This window comes from Malurus melanocephalus, unplaced genomic scaffold (genome assembly GCF_030028575.1).
Source record: "Malurus melanocephalus ecotype Western Australia unplaced genomic scaffold, MMel_1.1 scaffold_116, whole genome shotgun sequence".
Lineage (NCBI taxonomy): Eukaryota > Metazoa > Chordata > Aves > Passeriformes > Maluridae > Malurus > Malurus melanocephalus.
Window position 1 is genome coordinate 1,560,153 of NW_026623348.1, and position 25,538 is coordinate 1,585,690.

The window sequence follows — 25,538 nt, forward strand, 5'->3', positions numbered from 1 at the left end:
CTTTACCAATGAACATATAAAATTGTGTTTTGAATGGCAGYAGAGTTATATGATTAGGATTTTGTTTGGTTTGCTCTGCTGAGCCTCACATAAATCTCAGCAAGTCACTAGATGGCACCAAAAGTAGTTAATTTTTAGGTACTGCAGTAAGGCAAAACGGGAAGAGCCCCTGCAGAAGCACTGTTGGAGGAGAGAGAATCTACACCAGATAGTTGGGCAGTGGATCGTCTGCTTAGRTTTCATGCTCTAACTTTGCACACAACAAAGCAAATAGTTTTCAGACATGTATGTAAATCCCATGACTTTTTTAACTCAGGAAATTAAATGGYTTTGCTGAATCAAGACATAAATTATTTCAAACCAATCTCAGTCAAAACCAGTGCTTGTTGATGAGAGGTTTGAACGCTGATTTGTACAGTAAAAGGATTTCATTCTCTCAATTTGGTGCACTGGTTTCAACTCTTAACAAACACACAGCTTGATCTAGAAGTTTTAAACTCAGTTTAAATGGAAATACACCACATGCCTATGAACACAGTAAAATTACATTGGTGTGTACCTGCTAATCTCTGTTTTACTTTGTAATCTGTTGAAATTACAGTTGGTATGTCAATGACCACTAACTATTCTTCTGTAATTCATAAGCAATAYATTTCATCCTATGAGGAAAGCTTCTTTACCACTTTCATTGGACACATGGGAGCATCAACAYATATCTCAACCTCCCAGAGAAAAGCCTGTTGGACATACTGCCTTTCAGGATTCTGGTGTGTTGAAGTAACRACTGTCAATTGCCAAAACATCACAGAGATACACAAAGCAGGATATCATTGCCAAGAGTGGGGAAAGCAGATCCATCTATAACTGATTAATAGCACAGSAACCATGTAGGAATGGAACAGATTCTTACCAACATTGTAATGTTCCTGTAAAGGCTCAAAAGTTCYTTTAAATTTGATATTAAAAGAAGGTACCTAAAATTTACTCAAAACTCTAGAGATTGAGAAAGCTTATTGTTATTCTCCCCGCAAATCTTGTGACCAGCTTCATATTTTCAAGATTATTACGAGAAAAGGTTTTTATGACAACCTCAAATGTTCATCAGAAAATTCTAGAAGCGTATTGGAAATGCCAAACTGAGTTTTCAATGTAGAGCCAATATTGATAGTATGGAAATAGACTTTTTAAGGACTTTTTGTGTTACAGCATCATAGCACTTGTATGAACAGTTGTCCAGATGGGATTGTAAAAGGTTAGTAAGAACTTGAAATAACAAAGTCCATGGAAGAGGAGAAATCACTGATTTGATATCACACAAATAATAGGGCTTTTACAGACAGTGTCTGATTTGAGGGAAGAATAGCTGTCATTCACAGACCTTTTATAATAAATACAATTGACTGCTCTGTATTGATAGAAAGTAGGTTCTGATGGTTGCCAATTAAGAAGTGAAAAGAGAAAAGAAAAAAACTTACAGATAACGAATAGTTTTAAACAGGAAAGCACAATATTTTCTGTTTTCTTTTTTTTTTTAAATTTTAGCTTCTCTCAAAGTCAAAAGGCTTGGACTGGAAAAAAATGTTGAGACTCCRTGATGTGCAAACGAAGCTAGGAGTTAGCCTAGAGGAAATGCTGACCATTGTCGAGGAGGTATTACATCCTGAGCCTTACAGCACAGAGGAAATTTGTAAATGCCTGGGAATTAGCCTGGAGGAGCTCCGCTCTCAGATCCTTAGTCAAAACATGCAAGATGGTGAGCATATATGAAATGGTGGGGTTTACTGTACAATGTTTGTATTATATAAAAAGTTTATGCATTATTAAGTAGTGCAAGTGGAAGTCTTGCCAGAACACTTGGCTGGAATCTTGGCTGGGAAGTGAAAGAAGTGATACCATTATCAATTAATATTTTCATTCTAACTTGTAACTTGAAATAGAGCAAAACTTTGATTTTGATTGWACTGTTTCTAAAATGATGCAGATAGCAGATCACTTAATTAGTGTTCAAGACCAGTATAGTTAGGCTTATGTTCCTGTTTTTATACATGATCTGATAAAYACATGACCACTTCCTAAAACATGCACTGGGCAGCAAGTCACGTTGATCTCTCCTTAGAAAAAAAATTTCTGTCACTGTTAATATTTCTTTTAGGAAAATGTTGGTGGAGATGAACAATTTACTATCTAAAGTATTTCCCATGTATTATTGTTTAGGATTACATCATACTGTTATGAGCGTTGTCACATATGAAATGTATGCTGGATGCATATAGTAAGGTTGCTAATAATACCACATACTAGAGAATTTATAAAATAATTTGTTTGCTTTCATAACAGGTTTCCARTTGAGATCAGAATCTTTCTGTAAGAACCACATAGAATCCTTCTTCCTTGTTTCCATTCTGTAGCCTTAATACCTGKACTCTTTCGGAGCCAAATTACGTCCTTGCCAATCCTGCCCAAGATTGCTTTCAGGAATGTATACATTTGATTTATATAGATCCCTAACATACCTATTTATACTGACACTTACTTAAATAATCCWTCCATCTGGAGCGATTGTAAATTTTACATATTGACCAAGGACCAGATCCTGAATCTTTAACCTGTTTTGCAGATACCCAGTGGTATCAGAGTATGAGACACTATCTAATTACACTGCCAGAGGATTCCAGGATGGAATGAAATATCTTAAGCCAGCTCTTTATCTCCATAGACAGAGTTTTTGATAACTTTGTTCTGTCTGTACATGAGGAATATATGAACAATGTACCTGCAATATGCAGCATTTTAATGGGAAACTGCAAGGCTGTAATTCTCTYACACTGTCTCTGTACTCTCCTTCATGAAGCAGTGCAAGACTATTAACTTACAGATGTTTATACTCCTTATACCTGGTTTATAAAATAAAATTCTACAGTTCYGCAGAACTAACTTGTTTATACAGGTTATCTGGATTATTTTTCCAAAAAACAAAGTCTGGATGAAAAATTTAGACACAAAAGCTATAGAAAAAACTCAAAGGAAATTTTATACTGTAGCTCTGAATACCATTTTCAGATGTTTGCTGAACAGAATCTCTTAAACTTCCATGACCGTGATTTCATTTGATAAGATAAATTAAAAAGGGTTATGCTGAAAGCCTCTTTGCATGTACAATATAAAATTAAATAACAGATTTTTGTAAAATTTATGCAGAAGAAACCAGACAGACACAGAAAGARTCTAAATCTGCTGGATTTGTTATACACTATACAAATTATGCATTATGTTGGCTTTAGAACACCAGGGGCTCTTTGAAGAAAATATTTTTCTTACTTTCTCTCTGCTTTGCCACTCTATTTTAATGACAGTGCTTGGCTTCTTTATGTGAGAGAGAGAGAAAACATACTGTCAAATAAGTAACCTCTGCAGAAAATTTCAGAGCATGGTTGAATTTCTTTGTTCAACATGAAGAACAAACCATAGCATTTCGGGAATCTCTTCGTGCCCAGGGATCGTGACAAATACTGTTTTGTACTGKCATTGTGTCTYATGTTTAAGAAASTAAAAGTGCTCTGTACATAGTAGTTTARCCTTAAGTCCAACATCCCCATCTTTAGTCCTCCAGTGACAGTACTATATACTTACATAAAGTTTTATCAGAATGTAGGGATAACCAGTTAAAAACTCCACATCTCAAAGGAACATGGTATGGACCAGCTTTGGTCAAGTCCCAGGCCMGGTCTGGAAGCACACAGCAGCTCTGCATCCCTTTTATAGAACAAATATTCAAAGATTTCTGCAGTTCTCTTCGTTCCCCACATTTGGAGAAGTACAGATGGTGTATAAAGCCTCTCTAAACTTCTTGCAGTTGTTCCTTGGCCAATTCAAAATCTCAAGTTTAAAGCTCCSTTGCAAATGTTTACACATGGATTGCACTTGTGGCTTCTAAACATCTCTAGAAAAATAATATTTATTACTTTCTAAGGTGCACTGTGCCATAATTTTGGCTTGGAGTTGAGTACTTCACAGAACATGTAGTGTGTGGTGATTGTGGGACATTAAGTATTTATAAGCTTCACCACAAAAGGATATTCTTCTGTAAAACAGCGTATTCCTTTAATTCCATTCTTCTTAAATGAGGTATTTTTTAAACCCATTTTTCCTTTTCATGTATAAAATTTTAATCTAATTCTGACATTTAAACAGAGAATGAAATTGTCATGGGAGGAACAGGCATCCATTTGCTATATGGATTTGTCTGTTTAATTCCTTTGTCCCCTGGAAAGAGAATTCTAAATCTGTGCTGCAAATTCCATGAGTGGTGTTTGCATAGCCTTTCATGGGCATTGATGGTGATCTCAGAGCAGTTTCCACATTCCCTGCTCCCATGGGTGTAGGTGAAGGGGTTTTGGGTGTCCTGTCAGGTGGCTCTGGAGTACAGAAGCTCTCTCTGTAGATGCCCTGCAATGAACAGAAGTTACACATCCACACTGATATACCTAAGAGAATTTTCATCTTGAGGGTCTGGGTGCCTCATTCAGCCTCACCCTGATCCATGTCATGGAGAAATTTTGGGACATAACRTTGCCTTCCACAGAAACAGAGATATGGCTGCTCCGGGCAGATCCCATACCTGGAGGATGGAGGCTTTTGGGATGTACCACAGGTTAGGCACAGGCACTGAATAGTCTAGGTTAGTTGCAAAAGCCTTGTTAAAGCCATCATTCCTCTGAAGGAAAACTCACTTTAAACCAGTAGTTATCATAATCTCAAAACAGGTGTCTGCTAAATGTGTCACCAAATCCAGTGATGACTCGTCCCCTGGTTTATTTTCAGAAAGCCAAATTGCAAACAGTTACTTGAGCAGTCCCAGTGGAGTAACTGTTCCCCACTTCAAGTAGGGGGTTCACAATCTGGCTCAAATTAAAGCCATCTGGCAGCATTTTCTTATATACATTATGAGCCAGAAACCTTCACCCTCATCATGTTCAATCAGCAGGATGCCTAACAGAGAAGGGTACTATTCCACGTGAGTAATGGTGCTAGAAACTGTCCCCTACACGATTGTGCGTCCGTGAGTTTTTCCGGTTGTAAATTTCTAACAGTCCCATCAGCCATGTGTAGCTCATTAATCTACAGTGAAATGTATCTTTAGAAGCTGTCAAAGCAACTAGAAAAAAAATATATAGCCTGGAGAGATTGGTCTTTAGCTAAAGGTCAGATAGAATTGTACAGGAAGCCTCTAAAGAAAGGAATCTGCTGAAGTTGAAGTTGTAACAAATAATGTGAGTTGCTGAGAAGCCACAACGTTTACTTACACAGAAAAAAAATTCCTTTAAATGGACTGGACAGGTTTGCACAATTTTTGTAAAGCTAAAATTAAAAATATGACCATACAGTTGAAAATCCACAGTAAACATTTCTGTTATATTTAGTTAACCCACAATTATTTGGGACTAATAGCCCAGATTTTTGTTTGTTTARAGATTTTATATGGATTTAGAACAAGCTTTCATTAATGTTAGTCTGCTGGGTCACAGCAAGTTGGAACGTTCTTGTTGCAGTGCAATGTGTTAGTGCCCTGGAAAATGACACCATTCTTTCAAGGGCATTTAGTGGTTTGTAAGTGAACTGAGTTTGTGGGTGACCTGACAGAAATCCTCTGCAGGAGCAAAGCTCAGAGAACTCAAAAGTAAGTTGAAGTGGGAGAATCCAGGCCTTTATTATAGTTTGATGGATTAGGAAAGTATATTTACATTTTTGGTCTAATTGTTTACCTAATTTCCATACACTGTAGTGGATCTAAGAATCCACATGCTTTTAAGAATCTGGCATTAGTTCCCTAAACCCTGCTTTTTATGATCGCCTTTGGGCACCAGAGAGGGTGAGACCATATAACCCAGTTCTGTGCAATCCTGCAAAGGTTTCTTTGAGGGCTTCTGCTTTTCCTCTTTCAGACCACTCCAGCCTTGGCTCAGATATGAACTAATCAGGTGTGGGCCCTCTGGTTTTGTTTCTTCTAACTGTGACAGAGTATGGCTTAGGAAATCAGTGGAGCCAATGTACAAGCTGTGATGTAGCAAACAGATTCCAGTACAGATGTTACTTTTGGAAATATCATCTGTACTCTATCTTCCGTTAGGTAGAGAGGATTTGTTTGGACTACCCGTCCAAACAGAAGAGATAGAAGAAAGTTTCTGTATTATCAGAGGCATTTGGTGTTGAAAGCTGAAAATGTGTGAATCATATAATTATTTTAGAATAAGGCTTAGAGAATACCRAGCTGTTTGCTGTCCTGAAGAGAACTTTTCCTGAGAAGAAAACTGCCTGAGAAGAAAGCCAAGCTGTAACAAAATTTTTTAAACACAAACATAATTTTTTTGAAATAAAATGCTGCCCATAACCAACCAATAGCTGATGTCAGGATCCCAGCCTTTAACCGATACTAATTTGGTAAACGTCTGCAAAGGAGCCTGCAAATGACACACAGCCACTGTCTCCTGCCTGGAAGGAGCGTGTTCCTGTCGAGAGGAAGCTGTGTCAAGGTAGCAAATTCCCTCCTCCACTGAGAGGCTCTCCCAGGAGCCAGYWCTGCCCAGGACACAGCTCGGATGCYCTGGCTGGCTGCCAGGAGCCCAGTGCCCATTCTGGTTGCCAGTTCCTAACATGAYGAGCACAGCACATCCCCAGAGATTTCAAGGTAATCTGGCCAGTGGAGCATTGCTCTACCAAAGGGTGGTCTCCGAATCAATCACAGCCTTTGGCAAGTCTGTGGCCCGACAATTGAAACCAGACATGTTTTCAGTTCATTCTTTGGGTTACTACTGTTCGATGGTGATTTACAAGAGAGTGTGAGCTATGGCAATCTCTCACGCAACTTTAGATATTCCTTAAACAAATGCACATTTAGAAATCTCTTCGCTCTAAAACAATGCCTCATAAGAAAAGAATATTTAAAGAGAAACCATCCTTAAAAATAAGCCAAGCTGCCTTTCTTTAGCGTTCAAAAATACCGAGGTACCACTTTGCAAAACACAGTGCAACTAACTCCAGCAGCAACAAAATCAGAAACCAAAATATGCTYTTCCTGTGTGATACTCTCAAGTCCATGTTTCTGGGGGGCACTCAATTTTCTCATTTCTGTCCTAGTTAGAAATGCTTTCAGAAGGCCTGTTCAAAAGACAAACTGCACAGGGTTTCTCAGTAGCAAGCTGTATTGAATTACAAAATAAATAGGAGCAGAAGCAATATCAGCAGTAGCAGAATTTGCTATGTTAAATGTTTCAGTCTCATTTTAGACTACTTGTGTCTCAGCACTATTTTCAGCATTTACAGTTGTGAAATACTTCGGAGAAATAAAAAGGCATGCTAGAGGTGCTGATGAAGTTTTAGTCCGTAAGGGTTGCTGCCTGGAGTGTACAATGTGAGAGACTTCATACTGGATCTAATTTCATTTTCAGTCTTTCAGGGAAGATTTCTACATATTTTTGCAAATATAGATTGCTGAAAGTGTCAGAAGTGGTTCCAAAACTTGGCCGTCTCCAGAGAACAGTCAAGTAGGAGCTCTGTGTGTCTGGATCTGTGAGTTCTATTTTAAATAGAACTGGTCTCGCTTCTCCTTTTACCTCTATTTGAGTGTTTKATCAGCCATTTTAGAAAGCAAGAGACACCAGGAGCTGAACTGAGAGAGAAACCTAACTCTAAAAGAGAATTTACATGTAAAAAGAAAAGGAAGGATGTTCTGAAGTGCTCTAACAAGGATGTGCTGTGCTAAAATAAGAAACATGGTGCAGTAGGTACTCCATATGGAAGTTAAARTCCATTAATATTTACCACCCAAATAGCTCAAGTAAACCAATTTAGTCAAATTCAATTATGTCAAGCATGCTTCTGTGAACAATACTTCCTTAATAGTAGCCATGGTATTAAAGCAAACAGAACTATATTGGGAGAGGAAAACAATGACTACAGCACAAGCTTGGGAACAGCAGATCAATTCTCAGATATTAGTTACAAACCAAACCTTCCTGTAAATATGGGTGGTTTGTGGAGTCTTTAACCACAGCCATCTCTTTCCTTTTTATGCCCCATTATTCGGGTTTGATGGAGGTCTCTACCCTGATGGCCACACAGGTTTGGGCACCCTCCTGACCCTTCCCAGTGGAATTGCTTTTTTATGGCACAACAGAAAAATTTTAGGCAAATCCTTGCACCAGGCTTTGATCGTAGTAGGTCAGTACTGATCAGTTCCTGTCTGAGTTTGGCATCTCTTCACATCCACACAGGCAGCACTCACACTGTGGCAAAGAACCTATACCAAACTAAACCCTGAAAACCAACATGAAAGCACCTGTTCTCTTCACTGTACTTTTAATCCAGTATTATTTACAGTCACAGTGGGCCTGCATTGTTGAGAAAAGAAAAAAAAAAGAAAAAGAGTGAGTGGTGTTTTTTGTGGTTTGGTGGTTGGGTTTTTTTAATCAAAGGTCCATCTGCAAGTTTAATAATTGATGTAGATTTGGCCTAAAGTAGCCACATACAGGGCCTTGGGCCAGCAGGTGCTGGCTGACAGCTGTCTACAGGGCACTGGGGACCCTCCAGGTGTTCTCCTGCCTCTGTTCTGCTGCTATTTGAAAACCWGAAAGCTTAGATTAATGCCCTAATGCTGTTGCTGCCAAGCCTTGCACTTCTGCCTTGCCTCTGCAAAGTAAGGGGTGACACTGAACCTGTTCAGTGGCACAGCAAATAACCAGAGTACGAGCATGAAGTTGTCAAAAGCAATGTGTACATTAGAGTTTTGATAAACTCTAAACATTATTTTTAATTAGGGCTTTTAAAGAAGACGTAGGTAAACTTTTGCAGAAGATTTTTAGCCCAGAGAGTTCTCATATAAAGGATGAATTGCTAAAAAACATAACTCTGTTACGTTTATCTAAAACTRAGAGAGAATACTAATATTTTGTAGTGAATATTAATGCAGTTTTCTTTTCATTTAGTTTCCACCTTTAAGTTATACCAGCGTGCAAAGCACGTGTACAGCGAGGCTGCCAGAGTGCTGGAATTTCAGAAGATYTGCAGTGAAGCACCTGCCAATGCACTCCAGCTGCTGGGAGAATTAATGAAGCAGAGCCATATCAGCTGCAGGGAGATGTATGAGTGCAGCTGTCCTGAACTGGATCGCCTGGTCGACATCTGCCTGTAAGTTCTGACCACAAGCAAGAGTAATAGTCTGTGGAGAATAAGGTTCGAATTGAGGAGAAAATATGACATCCTTGGCTATTGCAATCTTAAAATGAAAGTATTCTTGTCTCTTATTACAAAATTAATCTCCTGCAGGGACATTACATGGTCAATTGTTTCCCTGCTGACATCTGTGTAATACTTTCAGATGAAAGCTACGGTTTATGGCTTTATTACAGATTTTGCTTTTGGACTGACTCATCATCACAAGTGTAACGTTAGACTGTTGGCTATTCTTTTTTAAGTTCTTTAAGCAGAAGAAGTCATAAAACATCATCTTACTTGGTCTATCTGAACTGTTCCTTTTTTGTATTTCTTAGAATTACAGAAAATTCAGAGTATCATGGAACAATTTGGGTTGGAAGAAACCTTAAAGATCATTGTGTTCCAACTCCCCTGCCATGGGCAGGGACACCTTGCATCAGACTAGGCTGCTCAGAGCCCCATCCAACCTGGCTTGAACACTTCCAGGGTTGGGGCATCCATAACTTCTCTGGGCAACCTATTCCAGTGCCTCACAATTCTTATAGGAAAGAATTTGTTTCCAATATCTAATCTAAATCTACCTTTTTCATGTTTCTTAGCCATTTCAGTGCTGCTGCTGCAGGAGTCCAGGACATAAGCAAGCTGTTCTGCGAGCTTAGGTTGTCTTGAAATTATAATGAAATGAAGGAAATGCTATTTGAATTTTTTCAATTAAAAAGTAAATTGTCTAGAGGATCAGACAGGTTGGATAGCATTTCACCGTTTAAAAAATGAGTGTGTTAACTGTTACAGGGGCTGACTACTTCTCTCTGTGCTGTGTGAGCTTTCCATCTCTGCCTCAGCATTTTCTTTCAGCTGGAATCCCTTCCTAACTCAGTTTGTTCATGAGGAAACAATCTCTCTCAACTCCAGAGCACATTCCCTGAGTGCYGTTTTGTCCCTTCTCTTCTCCCACACACAGGTTGTTAGGGTGTCAGGCTGTTGATTTCATAACTCAGCTACAGGAGACAATGAGATCTGCTACAAGCACGTTAATACACAAAATAATGAGCACTTAGTACTTCACATCTTACATAGCATTTCAGCCCTACCACAGCGTCAGCATGAAACAATACACACATTTGAGTCCTTCCTAATTTCTGCTTTTCTGGTACATTTAATCATGGGACAGACATCTTAYGCTAACTTTGATCTAAAGTCAGTGCCTATAGAAGGAATTCAGCGGTAGGTGATAATTTAACCTTGACTTGGGGAAATAAACAGTTGCTCACCTGGGCTCTCCCACCTCTACTCCATCTCTGCCTCTGCCCCAGCCACCCTGTCCCAGCTGCTTCSCACAGTCCCATAACAGCTCCTGGTGATACCACCTTCCTACTTCTGCTCCTAACTGTTCCTGCTTCTCCTTGGAGAACGATGTGCTTAGTTTGGGAAACTCTGCCCTAAGCCAGAGCATTACTGCCCTGCCAAGAAGGAAATKCATGGTGACACAGGTGTTTTCAGGCCTGAGGTCAGGAAATACTGTTTCACACTGTCTTAGTACAAAATAGGATTATTTAGATGAGTCTGATTTCTTTTGCAGGCAAGATGGAATGGCCTCTGTGGCAGAAAGCTACAAACTTAAAAAYTGGAGACTTATGGACATTGACAGATTAGTTTGCATGTGGGATACACGTGCTGTTTTGTGATAAAACACAAAGCAGCCTKATAGCCACTGGACAGACTGATAGCAGTTGAGCAGAAGTTTTGATTCTTCTCTTGGGAGCCAATCCAGGGAGTAATCCCCAGGCTGTGATCAGTTTGTTGTATCACATAGTGAGCACATCATACAATGAGCTGTGACAGTCACTCAGCAGGGCAGTTCCACCAGAGTTMTCCCAGCTGCTTTAAGGGAATTGCTGATCTGTGTGTGAGAAGGGAGAACTTCTCCAGGGTCAGCTGAATACAGGAACTGAGCTCTGGGCAGCAAAGTCTTGAATCCCGTGCAAGGCATCAGCAGTGCCTGTTCTGAGAGGGCAAGAGGCTTAAAACTTAACATCTGCACTGTTTTTAGGTACAGTAACTGCTCAGAGCTGGGTGCCTCAATCAGTGGCATCCAATGACTGCACTTGGCAGATCTGAGGAGCCCATTTTGGCAGGGCCTGTTCTTAGAAAAGCTGGAAGGAAAYTCTCCTGCCCTGTGCAAGGGAAAACAAGCAGGTACAAAGTGGCCATATCTGCACTGCAGCATGGAACCTGTGCTACATTCCAGTAGAGCAGTGAGGAGGGCAGCAACAGCCTGTTGCTCCAGGGAACAAAATATATATAGTAAAGGAAAAAATGTGACTTGTGTGCCCATGTTACATAGCAATTCTGATTTACCAGCAGAAGACCCCAAAGAATGTGATGGGCAGAGCTAAGTACCACAGGGGAGTGTCATTCATGTAAAATTATTTCAAATTTATATATTAAAATTATTTAATTGGGGTTTTATTGTATTCTTTGCACAGAAAGAAGTAAATTATTTGTTCATTATTCTTTACAATCTTGTCCCATCAACAGTATTTCCTAAAAAATTCATCTTTCTTCTTTAGAAGTTTAGCACTAAATCTTTTTCTGGTTCAGTAATTAGATTTCTAAAAATGTATAGCTATTCTGGATCAATGCAGCTTAAGCCAGCATCTAATTTTTGGAAAAAAAAGTCTTAACTTTTCTCAAGTTGTACATTAAAAAACCTAAAAGACATAAAATCACTAGTCACTCTAGGAAAACTTGGCTGATGTGATTATAGAAATGGCCAGGAACTRCATAAACTACATTCTTTACTTAGGATGATATACAGCTGCCCTGTTACTTTCAAAAGCTTTTCCAAAAATACATTCCACAGAATTGCCTGAGTCTACTGCTGCTCTCTCCTTACAAGGTTTAAACTGTGAAGAATAATCTGCATATCCAGATGTTTTCTGTTTTGCCTAGATCTTTATGTTTTACTGTATGACCTCTGCCAAGAAAGAAAGGGATCCATACTTGCTGTGGTTTGTAGTGCTGAAAACTGTAACCACGAGTTGGTCACTTGGGTTTTTTTTTTTTCCTTTTTGTAAAGACAAAAGACTTGTACTTTCTCTAACCTATGTCATGTTGTTAGTAGCTGTTTTACCTGTTAGTCTTTCAAAGCAGGTAACACAGCAGATTTACYAAACAATTAAGGGACAAAAAATTGGATGAGAGTTCCTGAATAAGTTAGGCACTCTTGAAAATCTCTGTCCTTAGTGTTGCACCTAACTTACTTTCACTCTCATATTCTCCATGTTTTAATGCTAGAAATYCTGTTAATTTTTAATGCTAGAAATCCTGTTAATTTTTGTGTTCCCAGCCATGCCTCTTACCTGACAGCTGAATTCTGATGACTTTTAAGAGACACAGATTGATTCTTACATCCAAGTCCATTATGGTAGCCAAGACAATTCTGTATTTTATCAAGACTCTTACCATTACCACTGATGCTTTTCTTAAAGCTGCAAACCCTRCAATTGTGGAATAATTTGAAATTTCAACAAAGCCAGAAAGGCTTAAAGACGCTATTCAAATGCAAACTAAATTACATAGCAGAATAAGTGTAATCCTCCCCATTTATAAATTTAAATCTTATCATGTTAACTTCAAGCTTTCTGAAAAGCTACTTGCTAATTTTAAGTATTCCAAATTAAAAATATTGCTTTTTTTTGCCACATCTTAACAGCACAATTATTTCTAAAATTGACTACTGCCATGTCTTGCCTACTGTTTCCATACAYCAAATGATGCAATTTCTGTTTTTCCTCTTTTCTTCTTTTATTCTTCTTTCCTTTGCTGCAGTACTCATACTTTTACTCTCATTTACCTCCATAAGCGAATTCTCTTTGTATCCAGTGAAGACTGGAACAAGATACATAAATGCTTCCAGAAGCAAAGGCCAGAAGCTGGGAGGGGGATCTGAGTGCCCCCAGCCCTGACTCCAGGCACGTTGTCCTTGTTGTGTGCTCCATCTCTCCCTGAATTCCGTGTCCTGGTGCTGTAGCACAGCCCAGGCAGCACACGGGGCCTTTCCCACACATGAAATCCACACTTCCCATTGCGAGAGTGAGCTCCCCATCCACAACACTGCCTGCTCAGACTCCTCTTCAAAAACCCATTTAGATGGCAGCGCACAAGAACAGTGTCTGGCCAGGAATCCCACTTTACCAAGGAGGTCCAGCTTAGTACTGAACTGATTAAGATTTAATGAGACTGTTTCAGACCTGCTCCAAAGAAAACTTCCTTGTGTTTGATCCAGATAATTCCCTCGGACCACATCTCCTGCAGAGACGGAATTAGGTGCTCACTCCTGAATTTGTGCAATGTCAGGTACCCAGTTTTCATGCACTGCTYATCAAGTTCCTCAGCCGTAAGCCCCAAGTGTCTGATATCACCACATTTGACACTGTTAGGCCACAGTATTTTGAAACACAGCAACTTGAACTCTGCAACAGACRTATTTTCTGTCTACTTTATGCTTTATTTCAACTAAGTATTTTAAAATGACTCAGTAAAAACGAGGCATGAGCATGACCACAGAGAATTATGAAATCARTAAACGGTTCAGAACAATTCTGAAGGGATTTCAGTTGCCTACCAAAATAAAAGCCAGACACCATCTGAAATACGAAGTTTTGACTGAGGTAACAGACCAAATGAGTACAGACAGCTGATTTAACAGACTCTGAAAAATGGATTGGGCCTTATAAAGTCAATGGGAATTTCTTTATTGATTGCAACTGAGACTGGATTGGATCCTGCTCATTTTAGGAGGTTACTCCATGGGCTAGAAACTACCAAAATTGCATCAGAGAATGACTGGCTTACAGGAATAACAATAAGTAAAATAAAACACCAACAGGAAATGCAGAATGAACATAAAATCGAGTCAATATGAAGGGTGGCACCACACAGACACGCTGAAAAAAGTGTTTCTGTTCAAGAAGAGATGTGTGTTTAGAATCAAACACATATGCAAGTACTTGCTTGAAATATGACCTAAACCTCTACTAACCCAGCACTACAGCAGATCCATTTAACATAAAATGCACACATGAAAAATTACAACAGCCCACTCCGAATGAGCTGTCATTTTCCAATGTTATTCACATGATGCTGTCTCTAACTTACTCTAGGGCTGGCAAATCTCTCTCTGCATGGCTATTGGAAACACATCAAAGTATTTGTTTGTAAATCAGATTAGATCTCCCACAAGAATAAGATTTCAGATGAGTTTTCTAAATCTGACTGGTTCTGTTCTCACTCAGTTAGAAAAGCCCCAAAGTAATTTATCACACAGTATTTTCCTACTTTTTCTGATCTAAATAAAGATCACAGGAGCATAGGTAAGCAAACTATTGAAAACCACTCTAAATTCTAATGAGATGGCATCTGAGTCTTGCAGTGTAACAGCATGGGATTTGCTGTAGGACATTTCTAGCAGGCCAGTATCTGGAGCAGGGAATGGTTTATATTTTGGATGTCGTTTATTTGTCATTGTTCTYTCTGTTCACACTCCTCAGTAAGAGCATGTTTTTCTTTTGGGACTACATTCTTACTTYACCTCTACTGCTGTCAGTCTTAAGTTCATGAGGTTCCTCTAAAGAGAGATRGCCAATTCTGTCCATTCAGCATAAACAGAAGTTTATGTGAGTTTATTTATACAKTGTGCAGTGACTGACTTTTTGAGAGTCTCTGAACTCTGCTTTTCTCSACTGGCACACTCAGCAGTCCTGCAGAAGCCTGTGAATCTTCAGCATGGTTTAGATCTGTCCTGGAAGAATAGAGCTATTTGTCTTTGCCACATTAGAAAATGGCTTGCATGCCTACATCCTGTGCMATTAGTTTATGAACCCTCTCTTGTTATTTTTGTCATGTATTTCTGTTTTCACTTCTGATGTCTTATGAATGTTGCTAACACAGTTCCTTTCTTCTCCTGCTTTCTTCATCTCAGCCTCACTGAGATCCTAACATCAGCTGATGCTGAAGCATTACAAAACAGGGGGACTTTTGGGACTGACAGAATTTTGGAATTGCAGTTTAAAGCATCARCACTTTTCTCCTGTCCAAAAGGGTAACTGCAAATTGCTGCAGTGTTACATAAAAGCRAGTGAACGTCAGAAAAATCAGGTGACATGGGAATACCCAAAACAMATCTGAGTTTTCTATATGAATTTTATGTATGACAAAGTACCCCTTTTTGGTTTATTTCACATTATTTTTTTCCCTGTTTTTTGTTTTAGGCAATTTGGGGCCATTGGGTCACGTCTGACTGGAGCTGGATGGGGTGGCTGCACTGTGTCAATGGTGCCTACTGACAAGCTGAACACTTTCTTAAAAAATGTAAAAAAAGCTTATTACCAAATGGATGGCCAGAGGTTAGCAGTGGAGAATAATTGTCTGTTTGCTACCAAACCTGGAAGAGGAGCTTTGGTTTTTGTTGAGGCCTAAAGAACGTAAAAATTTTAAAGAAACTATGTAGAGCATGTAGAACTGGCAGTACTTCCTATGCCACAGTAAATGAAGGCTTTTTCTGGYTTGTATTGTAATGAACAGTTGCTATTATCAAAATGTGTTTCTGAAGAAGCAATTAAAAGAAAACTCTTTGATTATAAAAGTCCTTTTTYCCCCCATATTAAATATATCTTTCAGTATAAATGTTGATTTACTAAAACCTATTGACAGGGAAAACTGAAATCAAAATAAAGATGATACTTKGTTACAGTGTCTCTCTCATCTTTTCCCTTTCCCTTTTCCCTTTTCCCTGTAGCCAGAGGGAGACCAGGTGTGCACTGAGCTGCCTCAGCAGAGGGTGGGGACCCTGCAGTGTTTGCAGGGCTATTCAGCGCTTTTTCTCTTCGGGTCCTGGACATTATTTTGAGTGTTCCATAAAAAGGAAGATTAAACTGAAAACATTCAAAAAACTGGAAGGACCTTGCTAAATATTTGAAGTTTTATATTCTCCATAAGTAGGATAATTCCTGTTGTAATTAATGATAATATTGGAGGAGCCCCTGCAGGCCAAGTAAAGTGTTAGAAATAATTTATTTTAAGTAGGACAACTTTTCTCCTAGTGATATTTCCTAGGTATCTTTGTGCAAGATGATTTGGTATGAAAGTTTCGACAAAAATGAATGCCATTCGTGAGCTGTATGATACGACAACCTAAATGAATGAACAAATAATGAAGCAAAGTAGAATATTGAGTTATCTAAACATTATACTCTGATATTTGAGTCCCAGCTGTGCTTCTACATCGTAGACCATTTGCATTTTATGCAAAAGTATTACAAAAGACTAAATATAATCCACTGACCATGTAAAAAATTAAAATTTATAAGAAATAATTAATGAGATAATTTTCTCAACTGTACTAAGCAAAATAAGGTCTAGGTAGGACCAAGGGAAAATGTCATTGCCATTACTGACAAATCCTGACCTTGCTCCCACTTTCTGCTCCARCATCTCCAGGCTGTAACTGCTCTGGCAGGACAGACCTTCAATTCATAACCCACTTCCTCATGAAATGCTTGTGATTGCAGAAGGACATCAGGAGCCTCCCAAAGATGTCCTAACCCTGCTCCCAGGGGAAAAGTTTGAATATGCAAACCACAGATRTACATCTGTGTACCTATGGCCTCTCTCTTGCACGAATTTCCACTTCTCTGCTTTTTCCAAAGAAAACCAAAGAGAAGATTTTGTCCTGTCACAGCTCTTGCAGCCATAAAAGACACAGCACGAGTTGGCCCTGGGCATGTTTTTGTGATGCTGAGCACAAGTTAATGTCCAGAAGTCTGCATCAAATTAGAGATCTCTCAGATTTTCTGTACATTACCCATGCTAATTCAGGCCAAACCCAAATTCTCAGAGGCTCCTAATTCTATGAGAAGACTCTGCCAAATCTGAGCACAGCAGATGAACAACAGCCAATGCAAACTACCAGATCTTTTCAGGAACCTCAGAGGGGCCATGTCATGGCAGTAATAGAGAAGATTTCTGTTTTCTGACAATCAGGAGTAGTGTGGAACAGAGTGCTTGGGTCAAGTAAATCAAGCACTGGAGAGGAAAAGAATGGGGTCTGGGCACAAGGAGGGGAGATGCAAAGATGGTTTGGAGGGAGGATGGTTAAAAGGATGCACACAAGAAGGGGAAAGCAAGGGATAGGGGAAACAGTTCTGAACAACAGGCAGAATTATAGAATGGGCTAATCCTAAACATTCCCTATTGCCRTCTTTGAAACTGAGTATCTTGTAATTCATTTGTAATCTACAGTAGATATACCACGCTTTCAAATAAAGCTGCAAACATAGGACTCCAAAACAAACAAACAAAAAAAAAAAAAAACAGGTAAGGATTTTCAGGAAAGTCTAAGATAACCATAGAGATTTTGAAGAAAATAATGCCATCACTTTGTCACCAACTGCCTAATGAAATACAATCTTGAGTTTAARCCATCCTATTTATTATCCTGTCATAAAAATGGAATAGAACACAGCACATACCAGTCCTTTCATTAAAATATTTGCACTGAATTGATATTTGAACTTTAGTTCAGCTGGATTCATGAAAGCACTAATCAGTGTATGAGCAGAATAAAAATATATATATTTTTTTCTTTTTTAGGTTGAACATGACACATGAAGTCATAGAATCTTCCCCAAAACACACAGGCTGCAGTACATTTCAAAATTTTTCTGTCAATGAATCTTATAAATTATATTCTCATAAACAAAGGAAAAAAAACCCAGAAAACTAGCAGAGCATAAAAGAATAAAACCAAAAGTTCTAAACTTCTGAAAAATTTCTTTCCTTTTTTATTGCTTCAGTCTCTTTCCCAGTATAATTTAGACATAAGTTTAATCGAAAAAACTACAGAATTCAATCTATTTACATAAAAAGGGCACTCAGGCATTTTTATTTACTGACTGTATATAGGAAGTAAGTGTTTCTTTTTWAAAAAGCAAGAACAAATGAGTGTTTTGGAAGTTTTTTTCTTTGCTTTTTAAACCTTTAAAGATAMGTTTCTACATAATGTTAAAACTCCCCAATGATCAGAGCATGAGAATGATGAGCAGCTAGTGTCTAACAAAGCAAGATTTCAATTTTGATGAAAATTTCTAAATCTAAAGCAGCTCATGAGCATATTGCCTAAGCAAGTCTTTCCAGGTCTGTATTTTTAATAGCTTTTCGTGAATAACTTTTAAAATTCTCTTCTATAGCTAGAATAACACCAGTTGGTAAATCAGATCATAGAATTGTTTGGGTTGGAAAAGACCTCTAAGACCCTCTAGTCCAACCATTTACCCAGCACGGACAGGCCCACCAAAAATTGTGTCCCCAAGCGCCACATCTGCTTGTCTTTTAAATCCCTCCAGGAATGGTGACTCCACCACTGCCCTGAGCACCCCGTTCCGGTGCTTGAAAATCCCTTCCATGAATATTTTTCCAAATATCCAATCTAAACCTCCTCTGGTGATAATGATGGAAAGTGGCTCAGTGAGCCCTTCCACCAGATCCCTCTGTTCCCCTGGGTGGGTCCATTCAGCCCCAGAGACCTKTGAGTGTTGAAGCCAAGTGGCAGTGAAGTCACTGATCATCTCCCCGTGGATTACAGGTGTTTCATTCTAATCCCTGTCCCTCTCTCCAGCTCAGGGGGTTTGGGACCCAGAGAACAACTGCTCCTGCTATTAATGCCTCCTCTGCCTCAGTCCTTAAGTGCCTCAGTCCTTAAGTACCTCAGCCATTTCCTCATCCTTTGTCACTGTGTTCCCCCCGCATCCAAGAAAGGTTAGCTCAAACTATGWTTATCCATGGAGTGTAATTTTATCTTGTTTTAATGCCTGCCTGTAACTCATTCAATCATGAATTTAATCTTGGTGTGCAGTAAATGGGCTCTAAACCATTCCAAAAAGGATCTGGAATGGAGACACCGTGAGACATCCGGGTGCAGCATCATTGCCTGGTGCCATATTAATACTCTGCATTATGGTAATCCCACTGACATGTACATTTTCATCACTGCATTTGCTGACTGTGTGTCTTATGCACAGGAACACGCTCGTCCTCTGAAATAGCCTGGGAGCAGTTTTACCATTCACTTGACGGGAAGGGATCACGACTGTGTATTTGACGTTTGCTGTCTTGGACACAGCACACWCACATGGATATATGGCAACCTAATATATAGTAATTACTTACATAACATTTTGGGAAATATTGGTTTCTAGTTAATATRATCTGAATGCCAACTTCTATTTTAGCAACTGCTGCGTACTTAGTCAGTATAATCCTTCTGAAATTCCTTTCCGAGTCCGTGTGCCTCTTTAATAATCTTGGTATGTTGGAGCAACTGCTGCACTACAKCTTCAGTCAAGTGAAAGATTTGTATTTTCAGCTAACTATGAAGTTTATTTGTGTGCCAATCCCAACCCGATCTAGTTTAAAGATACACACACAACATTCACAAGAGAYATCCTGTTCTAAAAAAAGATACCTTGCAAATCATAGCTGTTCTGGGCAGGACTGAGGTAGTGCTCCCTGATTCTTGCCATTGTGAGGTTCATCAAGAAAAAGTGAACTCTATAACACTATGAAGTGTCAGTAGCATGGACACTGGACTGGTAAGACTTAACGTCATGAAAGCTGCGAATAGTGCAGCACATTAATTTTGAGATGGAAGGCTCGGTGTTGATAAGAGAGACTAATTCACAGTGCTAGGGAACTAAAGGACTACAGTGGGGAAGGTAAAACTGACTGAAAATTGCTTGATGTGATACAGCTCCGTTTGACAGATTTTCCCAGGGCACAGAAGACTGGCAGGGGAAGCAGTGCCAAGCAATGCTGCCAACACATCTGTCCTCCCTCAGCTCTGCAGCTCAGCCAGTTCTTTCATTGAGTGCTCTTCCGAGATTCAATATCCCGTAAAACAGAGACAGGAGATTAACTCTGTCACTGACCTTATCTCTCATACTCTGCCCTGTGCYCTTGGACTTGTGTCACAAGTAATTGAGATTCTGGGAGACACAACAGAGCACAGATSCCCTGACAGCCCCGGGTTTCCAGAGAGCTGTCACTGTGCCGAGGGKGGACAGTGCCCCAGTTCCTCCTCTGCAATGCTCCCGCACCTCGGAGAGCAGCACAGAGCTGGAGCTGCCACTTTGGAACTGCTGCTTCCTGAGCWGAGCTTCTTCCTCAGGTCAGCTTCCATTGTTTGACCAGCACAACCTGCAGAYGAACATTTTCTGGAGCCCCTGCAGATTTGCTCACTGATTTCAGCATGATGTGGATTTACCCAGCCCATGCTCCCTGCAAACAGTCCACACAAYACCATAACAAACAGTGAGAACGTGCACATAAAACTCGTGTGCCCAAATCTCACATGGAATTTAAGGCAGTCATACCAAATCCATCGTAAATGCCAGACCAAGTAATGGAAAATCTGCAGACAAGTAAAAAATGTTTAAGCTTCAGCTGAGAAGACATTAAGGATGTCTTTCAGAATTAATTGATTATGAAAATGTTTGAAATTGATTTTTACTAGCAGTCCTTCYTGCAGAAGCACAAACCAATGAGGATTTATGCAAAAGCATTGAATATATTTATTGGATTTAAAGTCTAATGCATTTTGAGAACGGSTATAGTCTCCTAAACCTTTTTTGGTTGGCCAAAATTACACATTAACATTATAAAGAGAAAAAACCCTTCTCTTTCCACAAAAGCACAACTTTCTGCACTTGGCACATGAAGCTCAAATAACTCAATAAAGATTAKATGTACTTCAGACTGAAATACAACTAGTGCCCAAGCAGCTTTCTTCTTTCCAGCCAAGCTGTGTGTGATTTGGGGTGGGAATAATAATATATTCTATCAGCCAATGATCAAGCCAAATGTGTGGGCTTCTCTTTTTAAAATCAAAATCAATTTTTCAAGGGACACTGAAGCAGGTTTGTATGAAGCTCTTACAGTAATTCCCCAGGAATATTATTAAAGACCATATTTTTTGCCAAATATCAAATGGTGCAAGTTTTTATTCAGGTTGTTTTACATTTTCTCGTTTCTTATCTGTCCCTCATGTGAGAAATTAATGTATTTATTTTTGTTGGCTAAGCTGTTCTGACTTTGAGCAAGATTTTTAATTGTGTTCTATTAATAGATTATCAACAGAATTAAATTGTTCTGATTAATGCTGAAGCATTTCCTACTGACTTTCTCCCGGTGAACATTCTTTCTTGATGCTGTCTCCTTTGTTTTCAGGCTTCTATCTAGAAAAGAATTCAGACAAGACCCTATACTTGAGAAAAAAAAAAAAATCAGAGCACCACTTTTAAACATCGATAGCAGCTGCACAGATAGTAAGTTTTGAAGGGCTGAACCTAATTTTATTGAGGAACATAAAGCTCTAACTTTCATAGCTGAATTAAAAAGTCTAACCAAAAACAGGAGCTAAAATCAGAACCAAAAACATCTAGCAAGGATTTACAGAACTTCCATTAGATTAAGTTAAAGCTCTACAGTTCAATCCTAAACTTAGAGCTAAATACTAACTGTGAATGGAAAAATKGGGGGACAGAGGGTTAAAGGTCAAGGAAAAAATAGCAGTTGGGCGTTTTTGCAAGTTGGTGATGGTCAGGCCTTGGCCTACAAATATATCCAGTCAAATTCCCCTGCAATCTTTCCACAGCCAATCCAACAATGTCAGCAGCAGAATAGATGATGAGCTTTGAATAGCCTWGATTTTTATWTTTTTTTCCCTTTTCTTTTCAGAAGACCATTTGAGGGAGTAAGTGGAGGCCTGGGCAGCTTTTGTTTCTGAAGATCTATAACCTGATGATGGCCAGCAGGGAGAGAGGGGTCACTGGCTGCAAATGATTTTCAATACTTCCTCTAGAGGGAATAGGATGGKTACTGGGAGCTGCTTGAGGAGATGGACCTACAGGCCTCTCACTATTGTTACTGAAAACCTTCAAAATTTATTGTCCTGCCAAAAAAACATAAAATGTTTAACTTCCTTGATTACAAGATTGCAGTGGTATGCCTTTGTAAAGTTGATTTTTCATAAAACAAATTAAATGGTTAAATTAATTGATTTTTTTTTGTTTGACACTGAAAAGCACTGCCATGATTTGTGGGATTTCTCAGTACCATACTCTGCTCAGCCTCTTGCACACAACTGCTCTGGGTGACTCCTTTCCCCTGCCTTAGCTGTGTTCATTCAAGAACAATCTGTTGGCTCCTCTGCAAGTGAGAGCACAACAGGAAATGCACATCAGCCACGAGAGCTCGAGTGAGGGGCACACGGGGGATTTTTACAGCTCTGTCCCATCCTAAGGAAAATGGCAGTGACTTCATAAGCTCTTTCTGGTGAGCCTAAGGGGTTTGGTTAGCAGAGTTTGAATCTCAGCTATCTGCTTTAGCTCCACTAATGAGATTTATTTTATTTCTATGTAGGTGGTCTTTTATTTCTTAAATGCAATTAGCATACAGTTGTTGCCTGATGGTTTTATTTATTTTTGAAAGTGCCGACTACTGGACTTGCTTTCATAGTTCTCGCATTTCCAGAATTGACTTTTGTGCTCCACAAGCCTATTTTCAGGAAATATTTTGTAAGAGGAATGATATTTTGAACTCTACTTTTAAGGCTGCAAAGGCTTCTTTTTTTTTTTTGTTCCTTTGTCTGTTCATTAGGGGCCATCTTTAATTCCTAGATGTGTTTTTTGGAGTCAAGTTCCTCTCCTTTGAAACATACCATAAAAACAAAACATTAAAACTACTTTCAGACTTTAGGCAAAGTTATATGTTTATTTTATGAGATTCTATGCTATATAAGGTCCCGTGTGGTGCACTGAAATGTACGTATTTGTCCCTTTTTAGGTTTTCTCTACACATTTCCTGACATGTTCATTAGCTGCCCTTTGCTCATTACAAAAGCTCATGAAAACTATCTGACTTGCTCGGCTTCAGCTGTACAATGAATAGAAGGTTTTGGGCTTTTAATCAAACTATGAAAAATTTCAACATTCCCGTTTTTTGAGGATGACATAGATGAGTTCTATTTAGTGTTTCCAACTCCTGAGTCGCATTATAGTCTTGATTTCTGTGATTAATGAATTTATAATTCATACTCTCAAAAAGGAAAATGGAACATTTTTGAAAATCAACATCATGCATATTGCAAACTACAATAAACATGTCAGCAAAAGTGGATATACTAACAGTTTATGGTGGCCAATTTGCTACTTTATTCTTTTTTATAAATGGACAAATTACAAGTGCCCATTGTGGTCACATTGAAGGGAGAATGGTGTGGAAATTTCTGTTCTCAATAAACCCATAAAGAAGTGGACACAACTTATTTTTAGACAGAATTGTGCTCATAATGTGAATAGTCACCTAAAATCTGCTGAGAAAAACATAATCAGTTTCACAAGAAGTCTAAAATTTTCTTTTTATCCCATTAATCAGCCTAATAACAAGTTTTACAATTTGTCCTTGTAAAGTTCATAAAAACAATGACAAATATAAAAATGCCACACTGAAAGTTGGGAAAAAAAAGTTTTCCACTCTTCTATATGATGTTGCGAAATCTGTTGAAGTCAGTGGAGTTAAACTGCCATAACACATAATCTGAGCCCTGAATCCACTGAAGAAGGGCTGCCCTGTTGTAACAGAAGCTGCTGAAATTTTACAAGCAAGCTGAGGCATCCCCATGCTGAATATGCTGAAAAACAGTGGCAAACCGGTTTTCTTTAATGTCTTGTGTGCAAACTCTTGAATATACAGAAAACCAACATTCTAAGAATCCCAGGAGAAGAGGTTTCAGAGAAACTCAAGTAAGTCTTCCTTAAATCCTCAAAAAAACATTGTAATAAAACAAGTTCTAAGTTCTTTCAGTGAAAGAACATAATTAATTAGTAAATCTTTGCTTCTGAAACCTCTTTAAGATAAAAAGAACAAAGGGCTCTGAATATCTGTACCACACAACAGATGAGTCCTTTCTATATTCAGGAAGATACCGGCCAGATAGAAATATGTCCAAATTCACAAAATACTCTCAACTTCCTCAAGATTGTTAGATGTTTGGATCAAAGAGTATAGTTCAGGTCCATAGTAGAACTAAAAGTCCATATATAAAGCTAGACTCCAGATATGAGAGGAGTTTCATTTCATTCTGTGAGGCTTGATTTATGTTTCTCAGTCAGTCTTATTCCCTGAAAATCTAACAGAAGTAAAATAACCAAGCTGATGTGCAGTCTCACTTCAGACATTTTAAATCATATGTTAGGTTCAAGGATAACAAGATGAGGAATCAATCAAACCTTTTTTCTGTATTTTTAAGTTTCTGTCTTTTAGGCAAACCACTTGCTGAGATTGTCTGCATTACTGTGGTCTGTCTCAGTCTAGAAAAGAGAAAACTGTCCCAGCTATTGTGGATCACAGCAGAAAAAGGAAACAAAATAAATGGGTGAGACTTGAGTAATACATTCTTCTCCTCCCTGCCCCAGCTGGTTTAAACCATCTTGGCAAAAACTTCTGAAGAAAGGTTTTCAAACACAATACAGGTTGGTCAGGGAGTCAAAAGGGGTGTAGTTGTTTGTAAACTTCAGGACAGTTACTCTTCAAGTCAGGGGATATGGTACAGCATCATCAGTATCATGTGCATGAAGAATGCAGGAGATAAACGACATTGGCCACTGATATCTGAGGAGCACAGACATGAATTCATATCTGAGCCAATACAAGAGGGCTGGAAAAACAGGATAAATGTCAATTAAGGATATTATCAAACTGAGAAGAATAACAGAAGAGACTAAGTGATGCCTACACTCATATTACAAAATATTTATATTGAGGTTTTTTTAAGTAAGGTTTTGTTTTCACCAAGAAAAAGTATTGTACTACTTAATGGAGATACCAGTGCAAGAAGGGATCAGAATTTCTGACAAAGATTGATGGAATGATCCAATGTTACAGAAAAACATTCTCAATTTCAAGCAGAAAAACTGCAGATTAAAACAAGCATGGAACATAAACACCTGCAAGCTAGAGTTATTTTAAAAAACAATGCCAGATTTGGGGTACAGCTGCTTTCAAAAAAACCTCAAGGTGTGTGATAAAGTTTTATCGATAATTAAACTAGTATATCACACTTTGAACTGCAATTTACTACAATCATACCATTACCTTAATATGACTAACTGGTTCTTATCTCAGGCTAAAGCATTTTGCTTTTGTGAGCATTGAAAGCATTAAAACATATTAGAAAGGAGAGCCCAAAAAAAACCCATGTAAAACATGTAAAA

At 38.7% G+C, this 25,538-nt stretch overlaps 1 protein-coding gene across 1 annotated transcript in view; it reads left to right on the forward strand.

Annotated features, from left to right (window-relative positions):
* The window catches only part of GALK2 (galactokinase 2), a 43,401-nt gene extending 27,447 nt beyond the window's left edge, over positions 1–15,954 (forward strand). The window contains exons 8-10 of the mRNA XM_057369905.1: positions 1,543–1,753; positions 8,982–9,183; positions 15,483–15,954. Coding sequence (XP_057225888.1) covers positions 1,543–1,753; positions 8,982–9,183; positions 15,483–15,690 — 621 coding nt within the window. The 3' untranslated portion in view covers positions 15,691–15,954. The remainder of the gene's footprint in view (positions 1–1,542; positions 1,754–8,981; positions 9,184–15,482) is intronic.
* Positions 15,955–25,538: the final 9,584 nt, after the last annotated feature.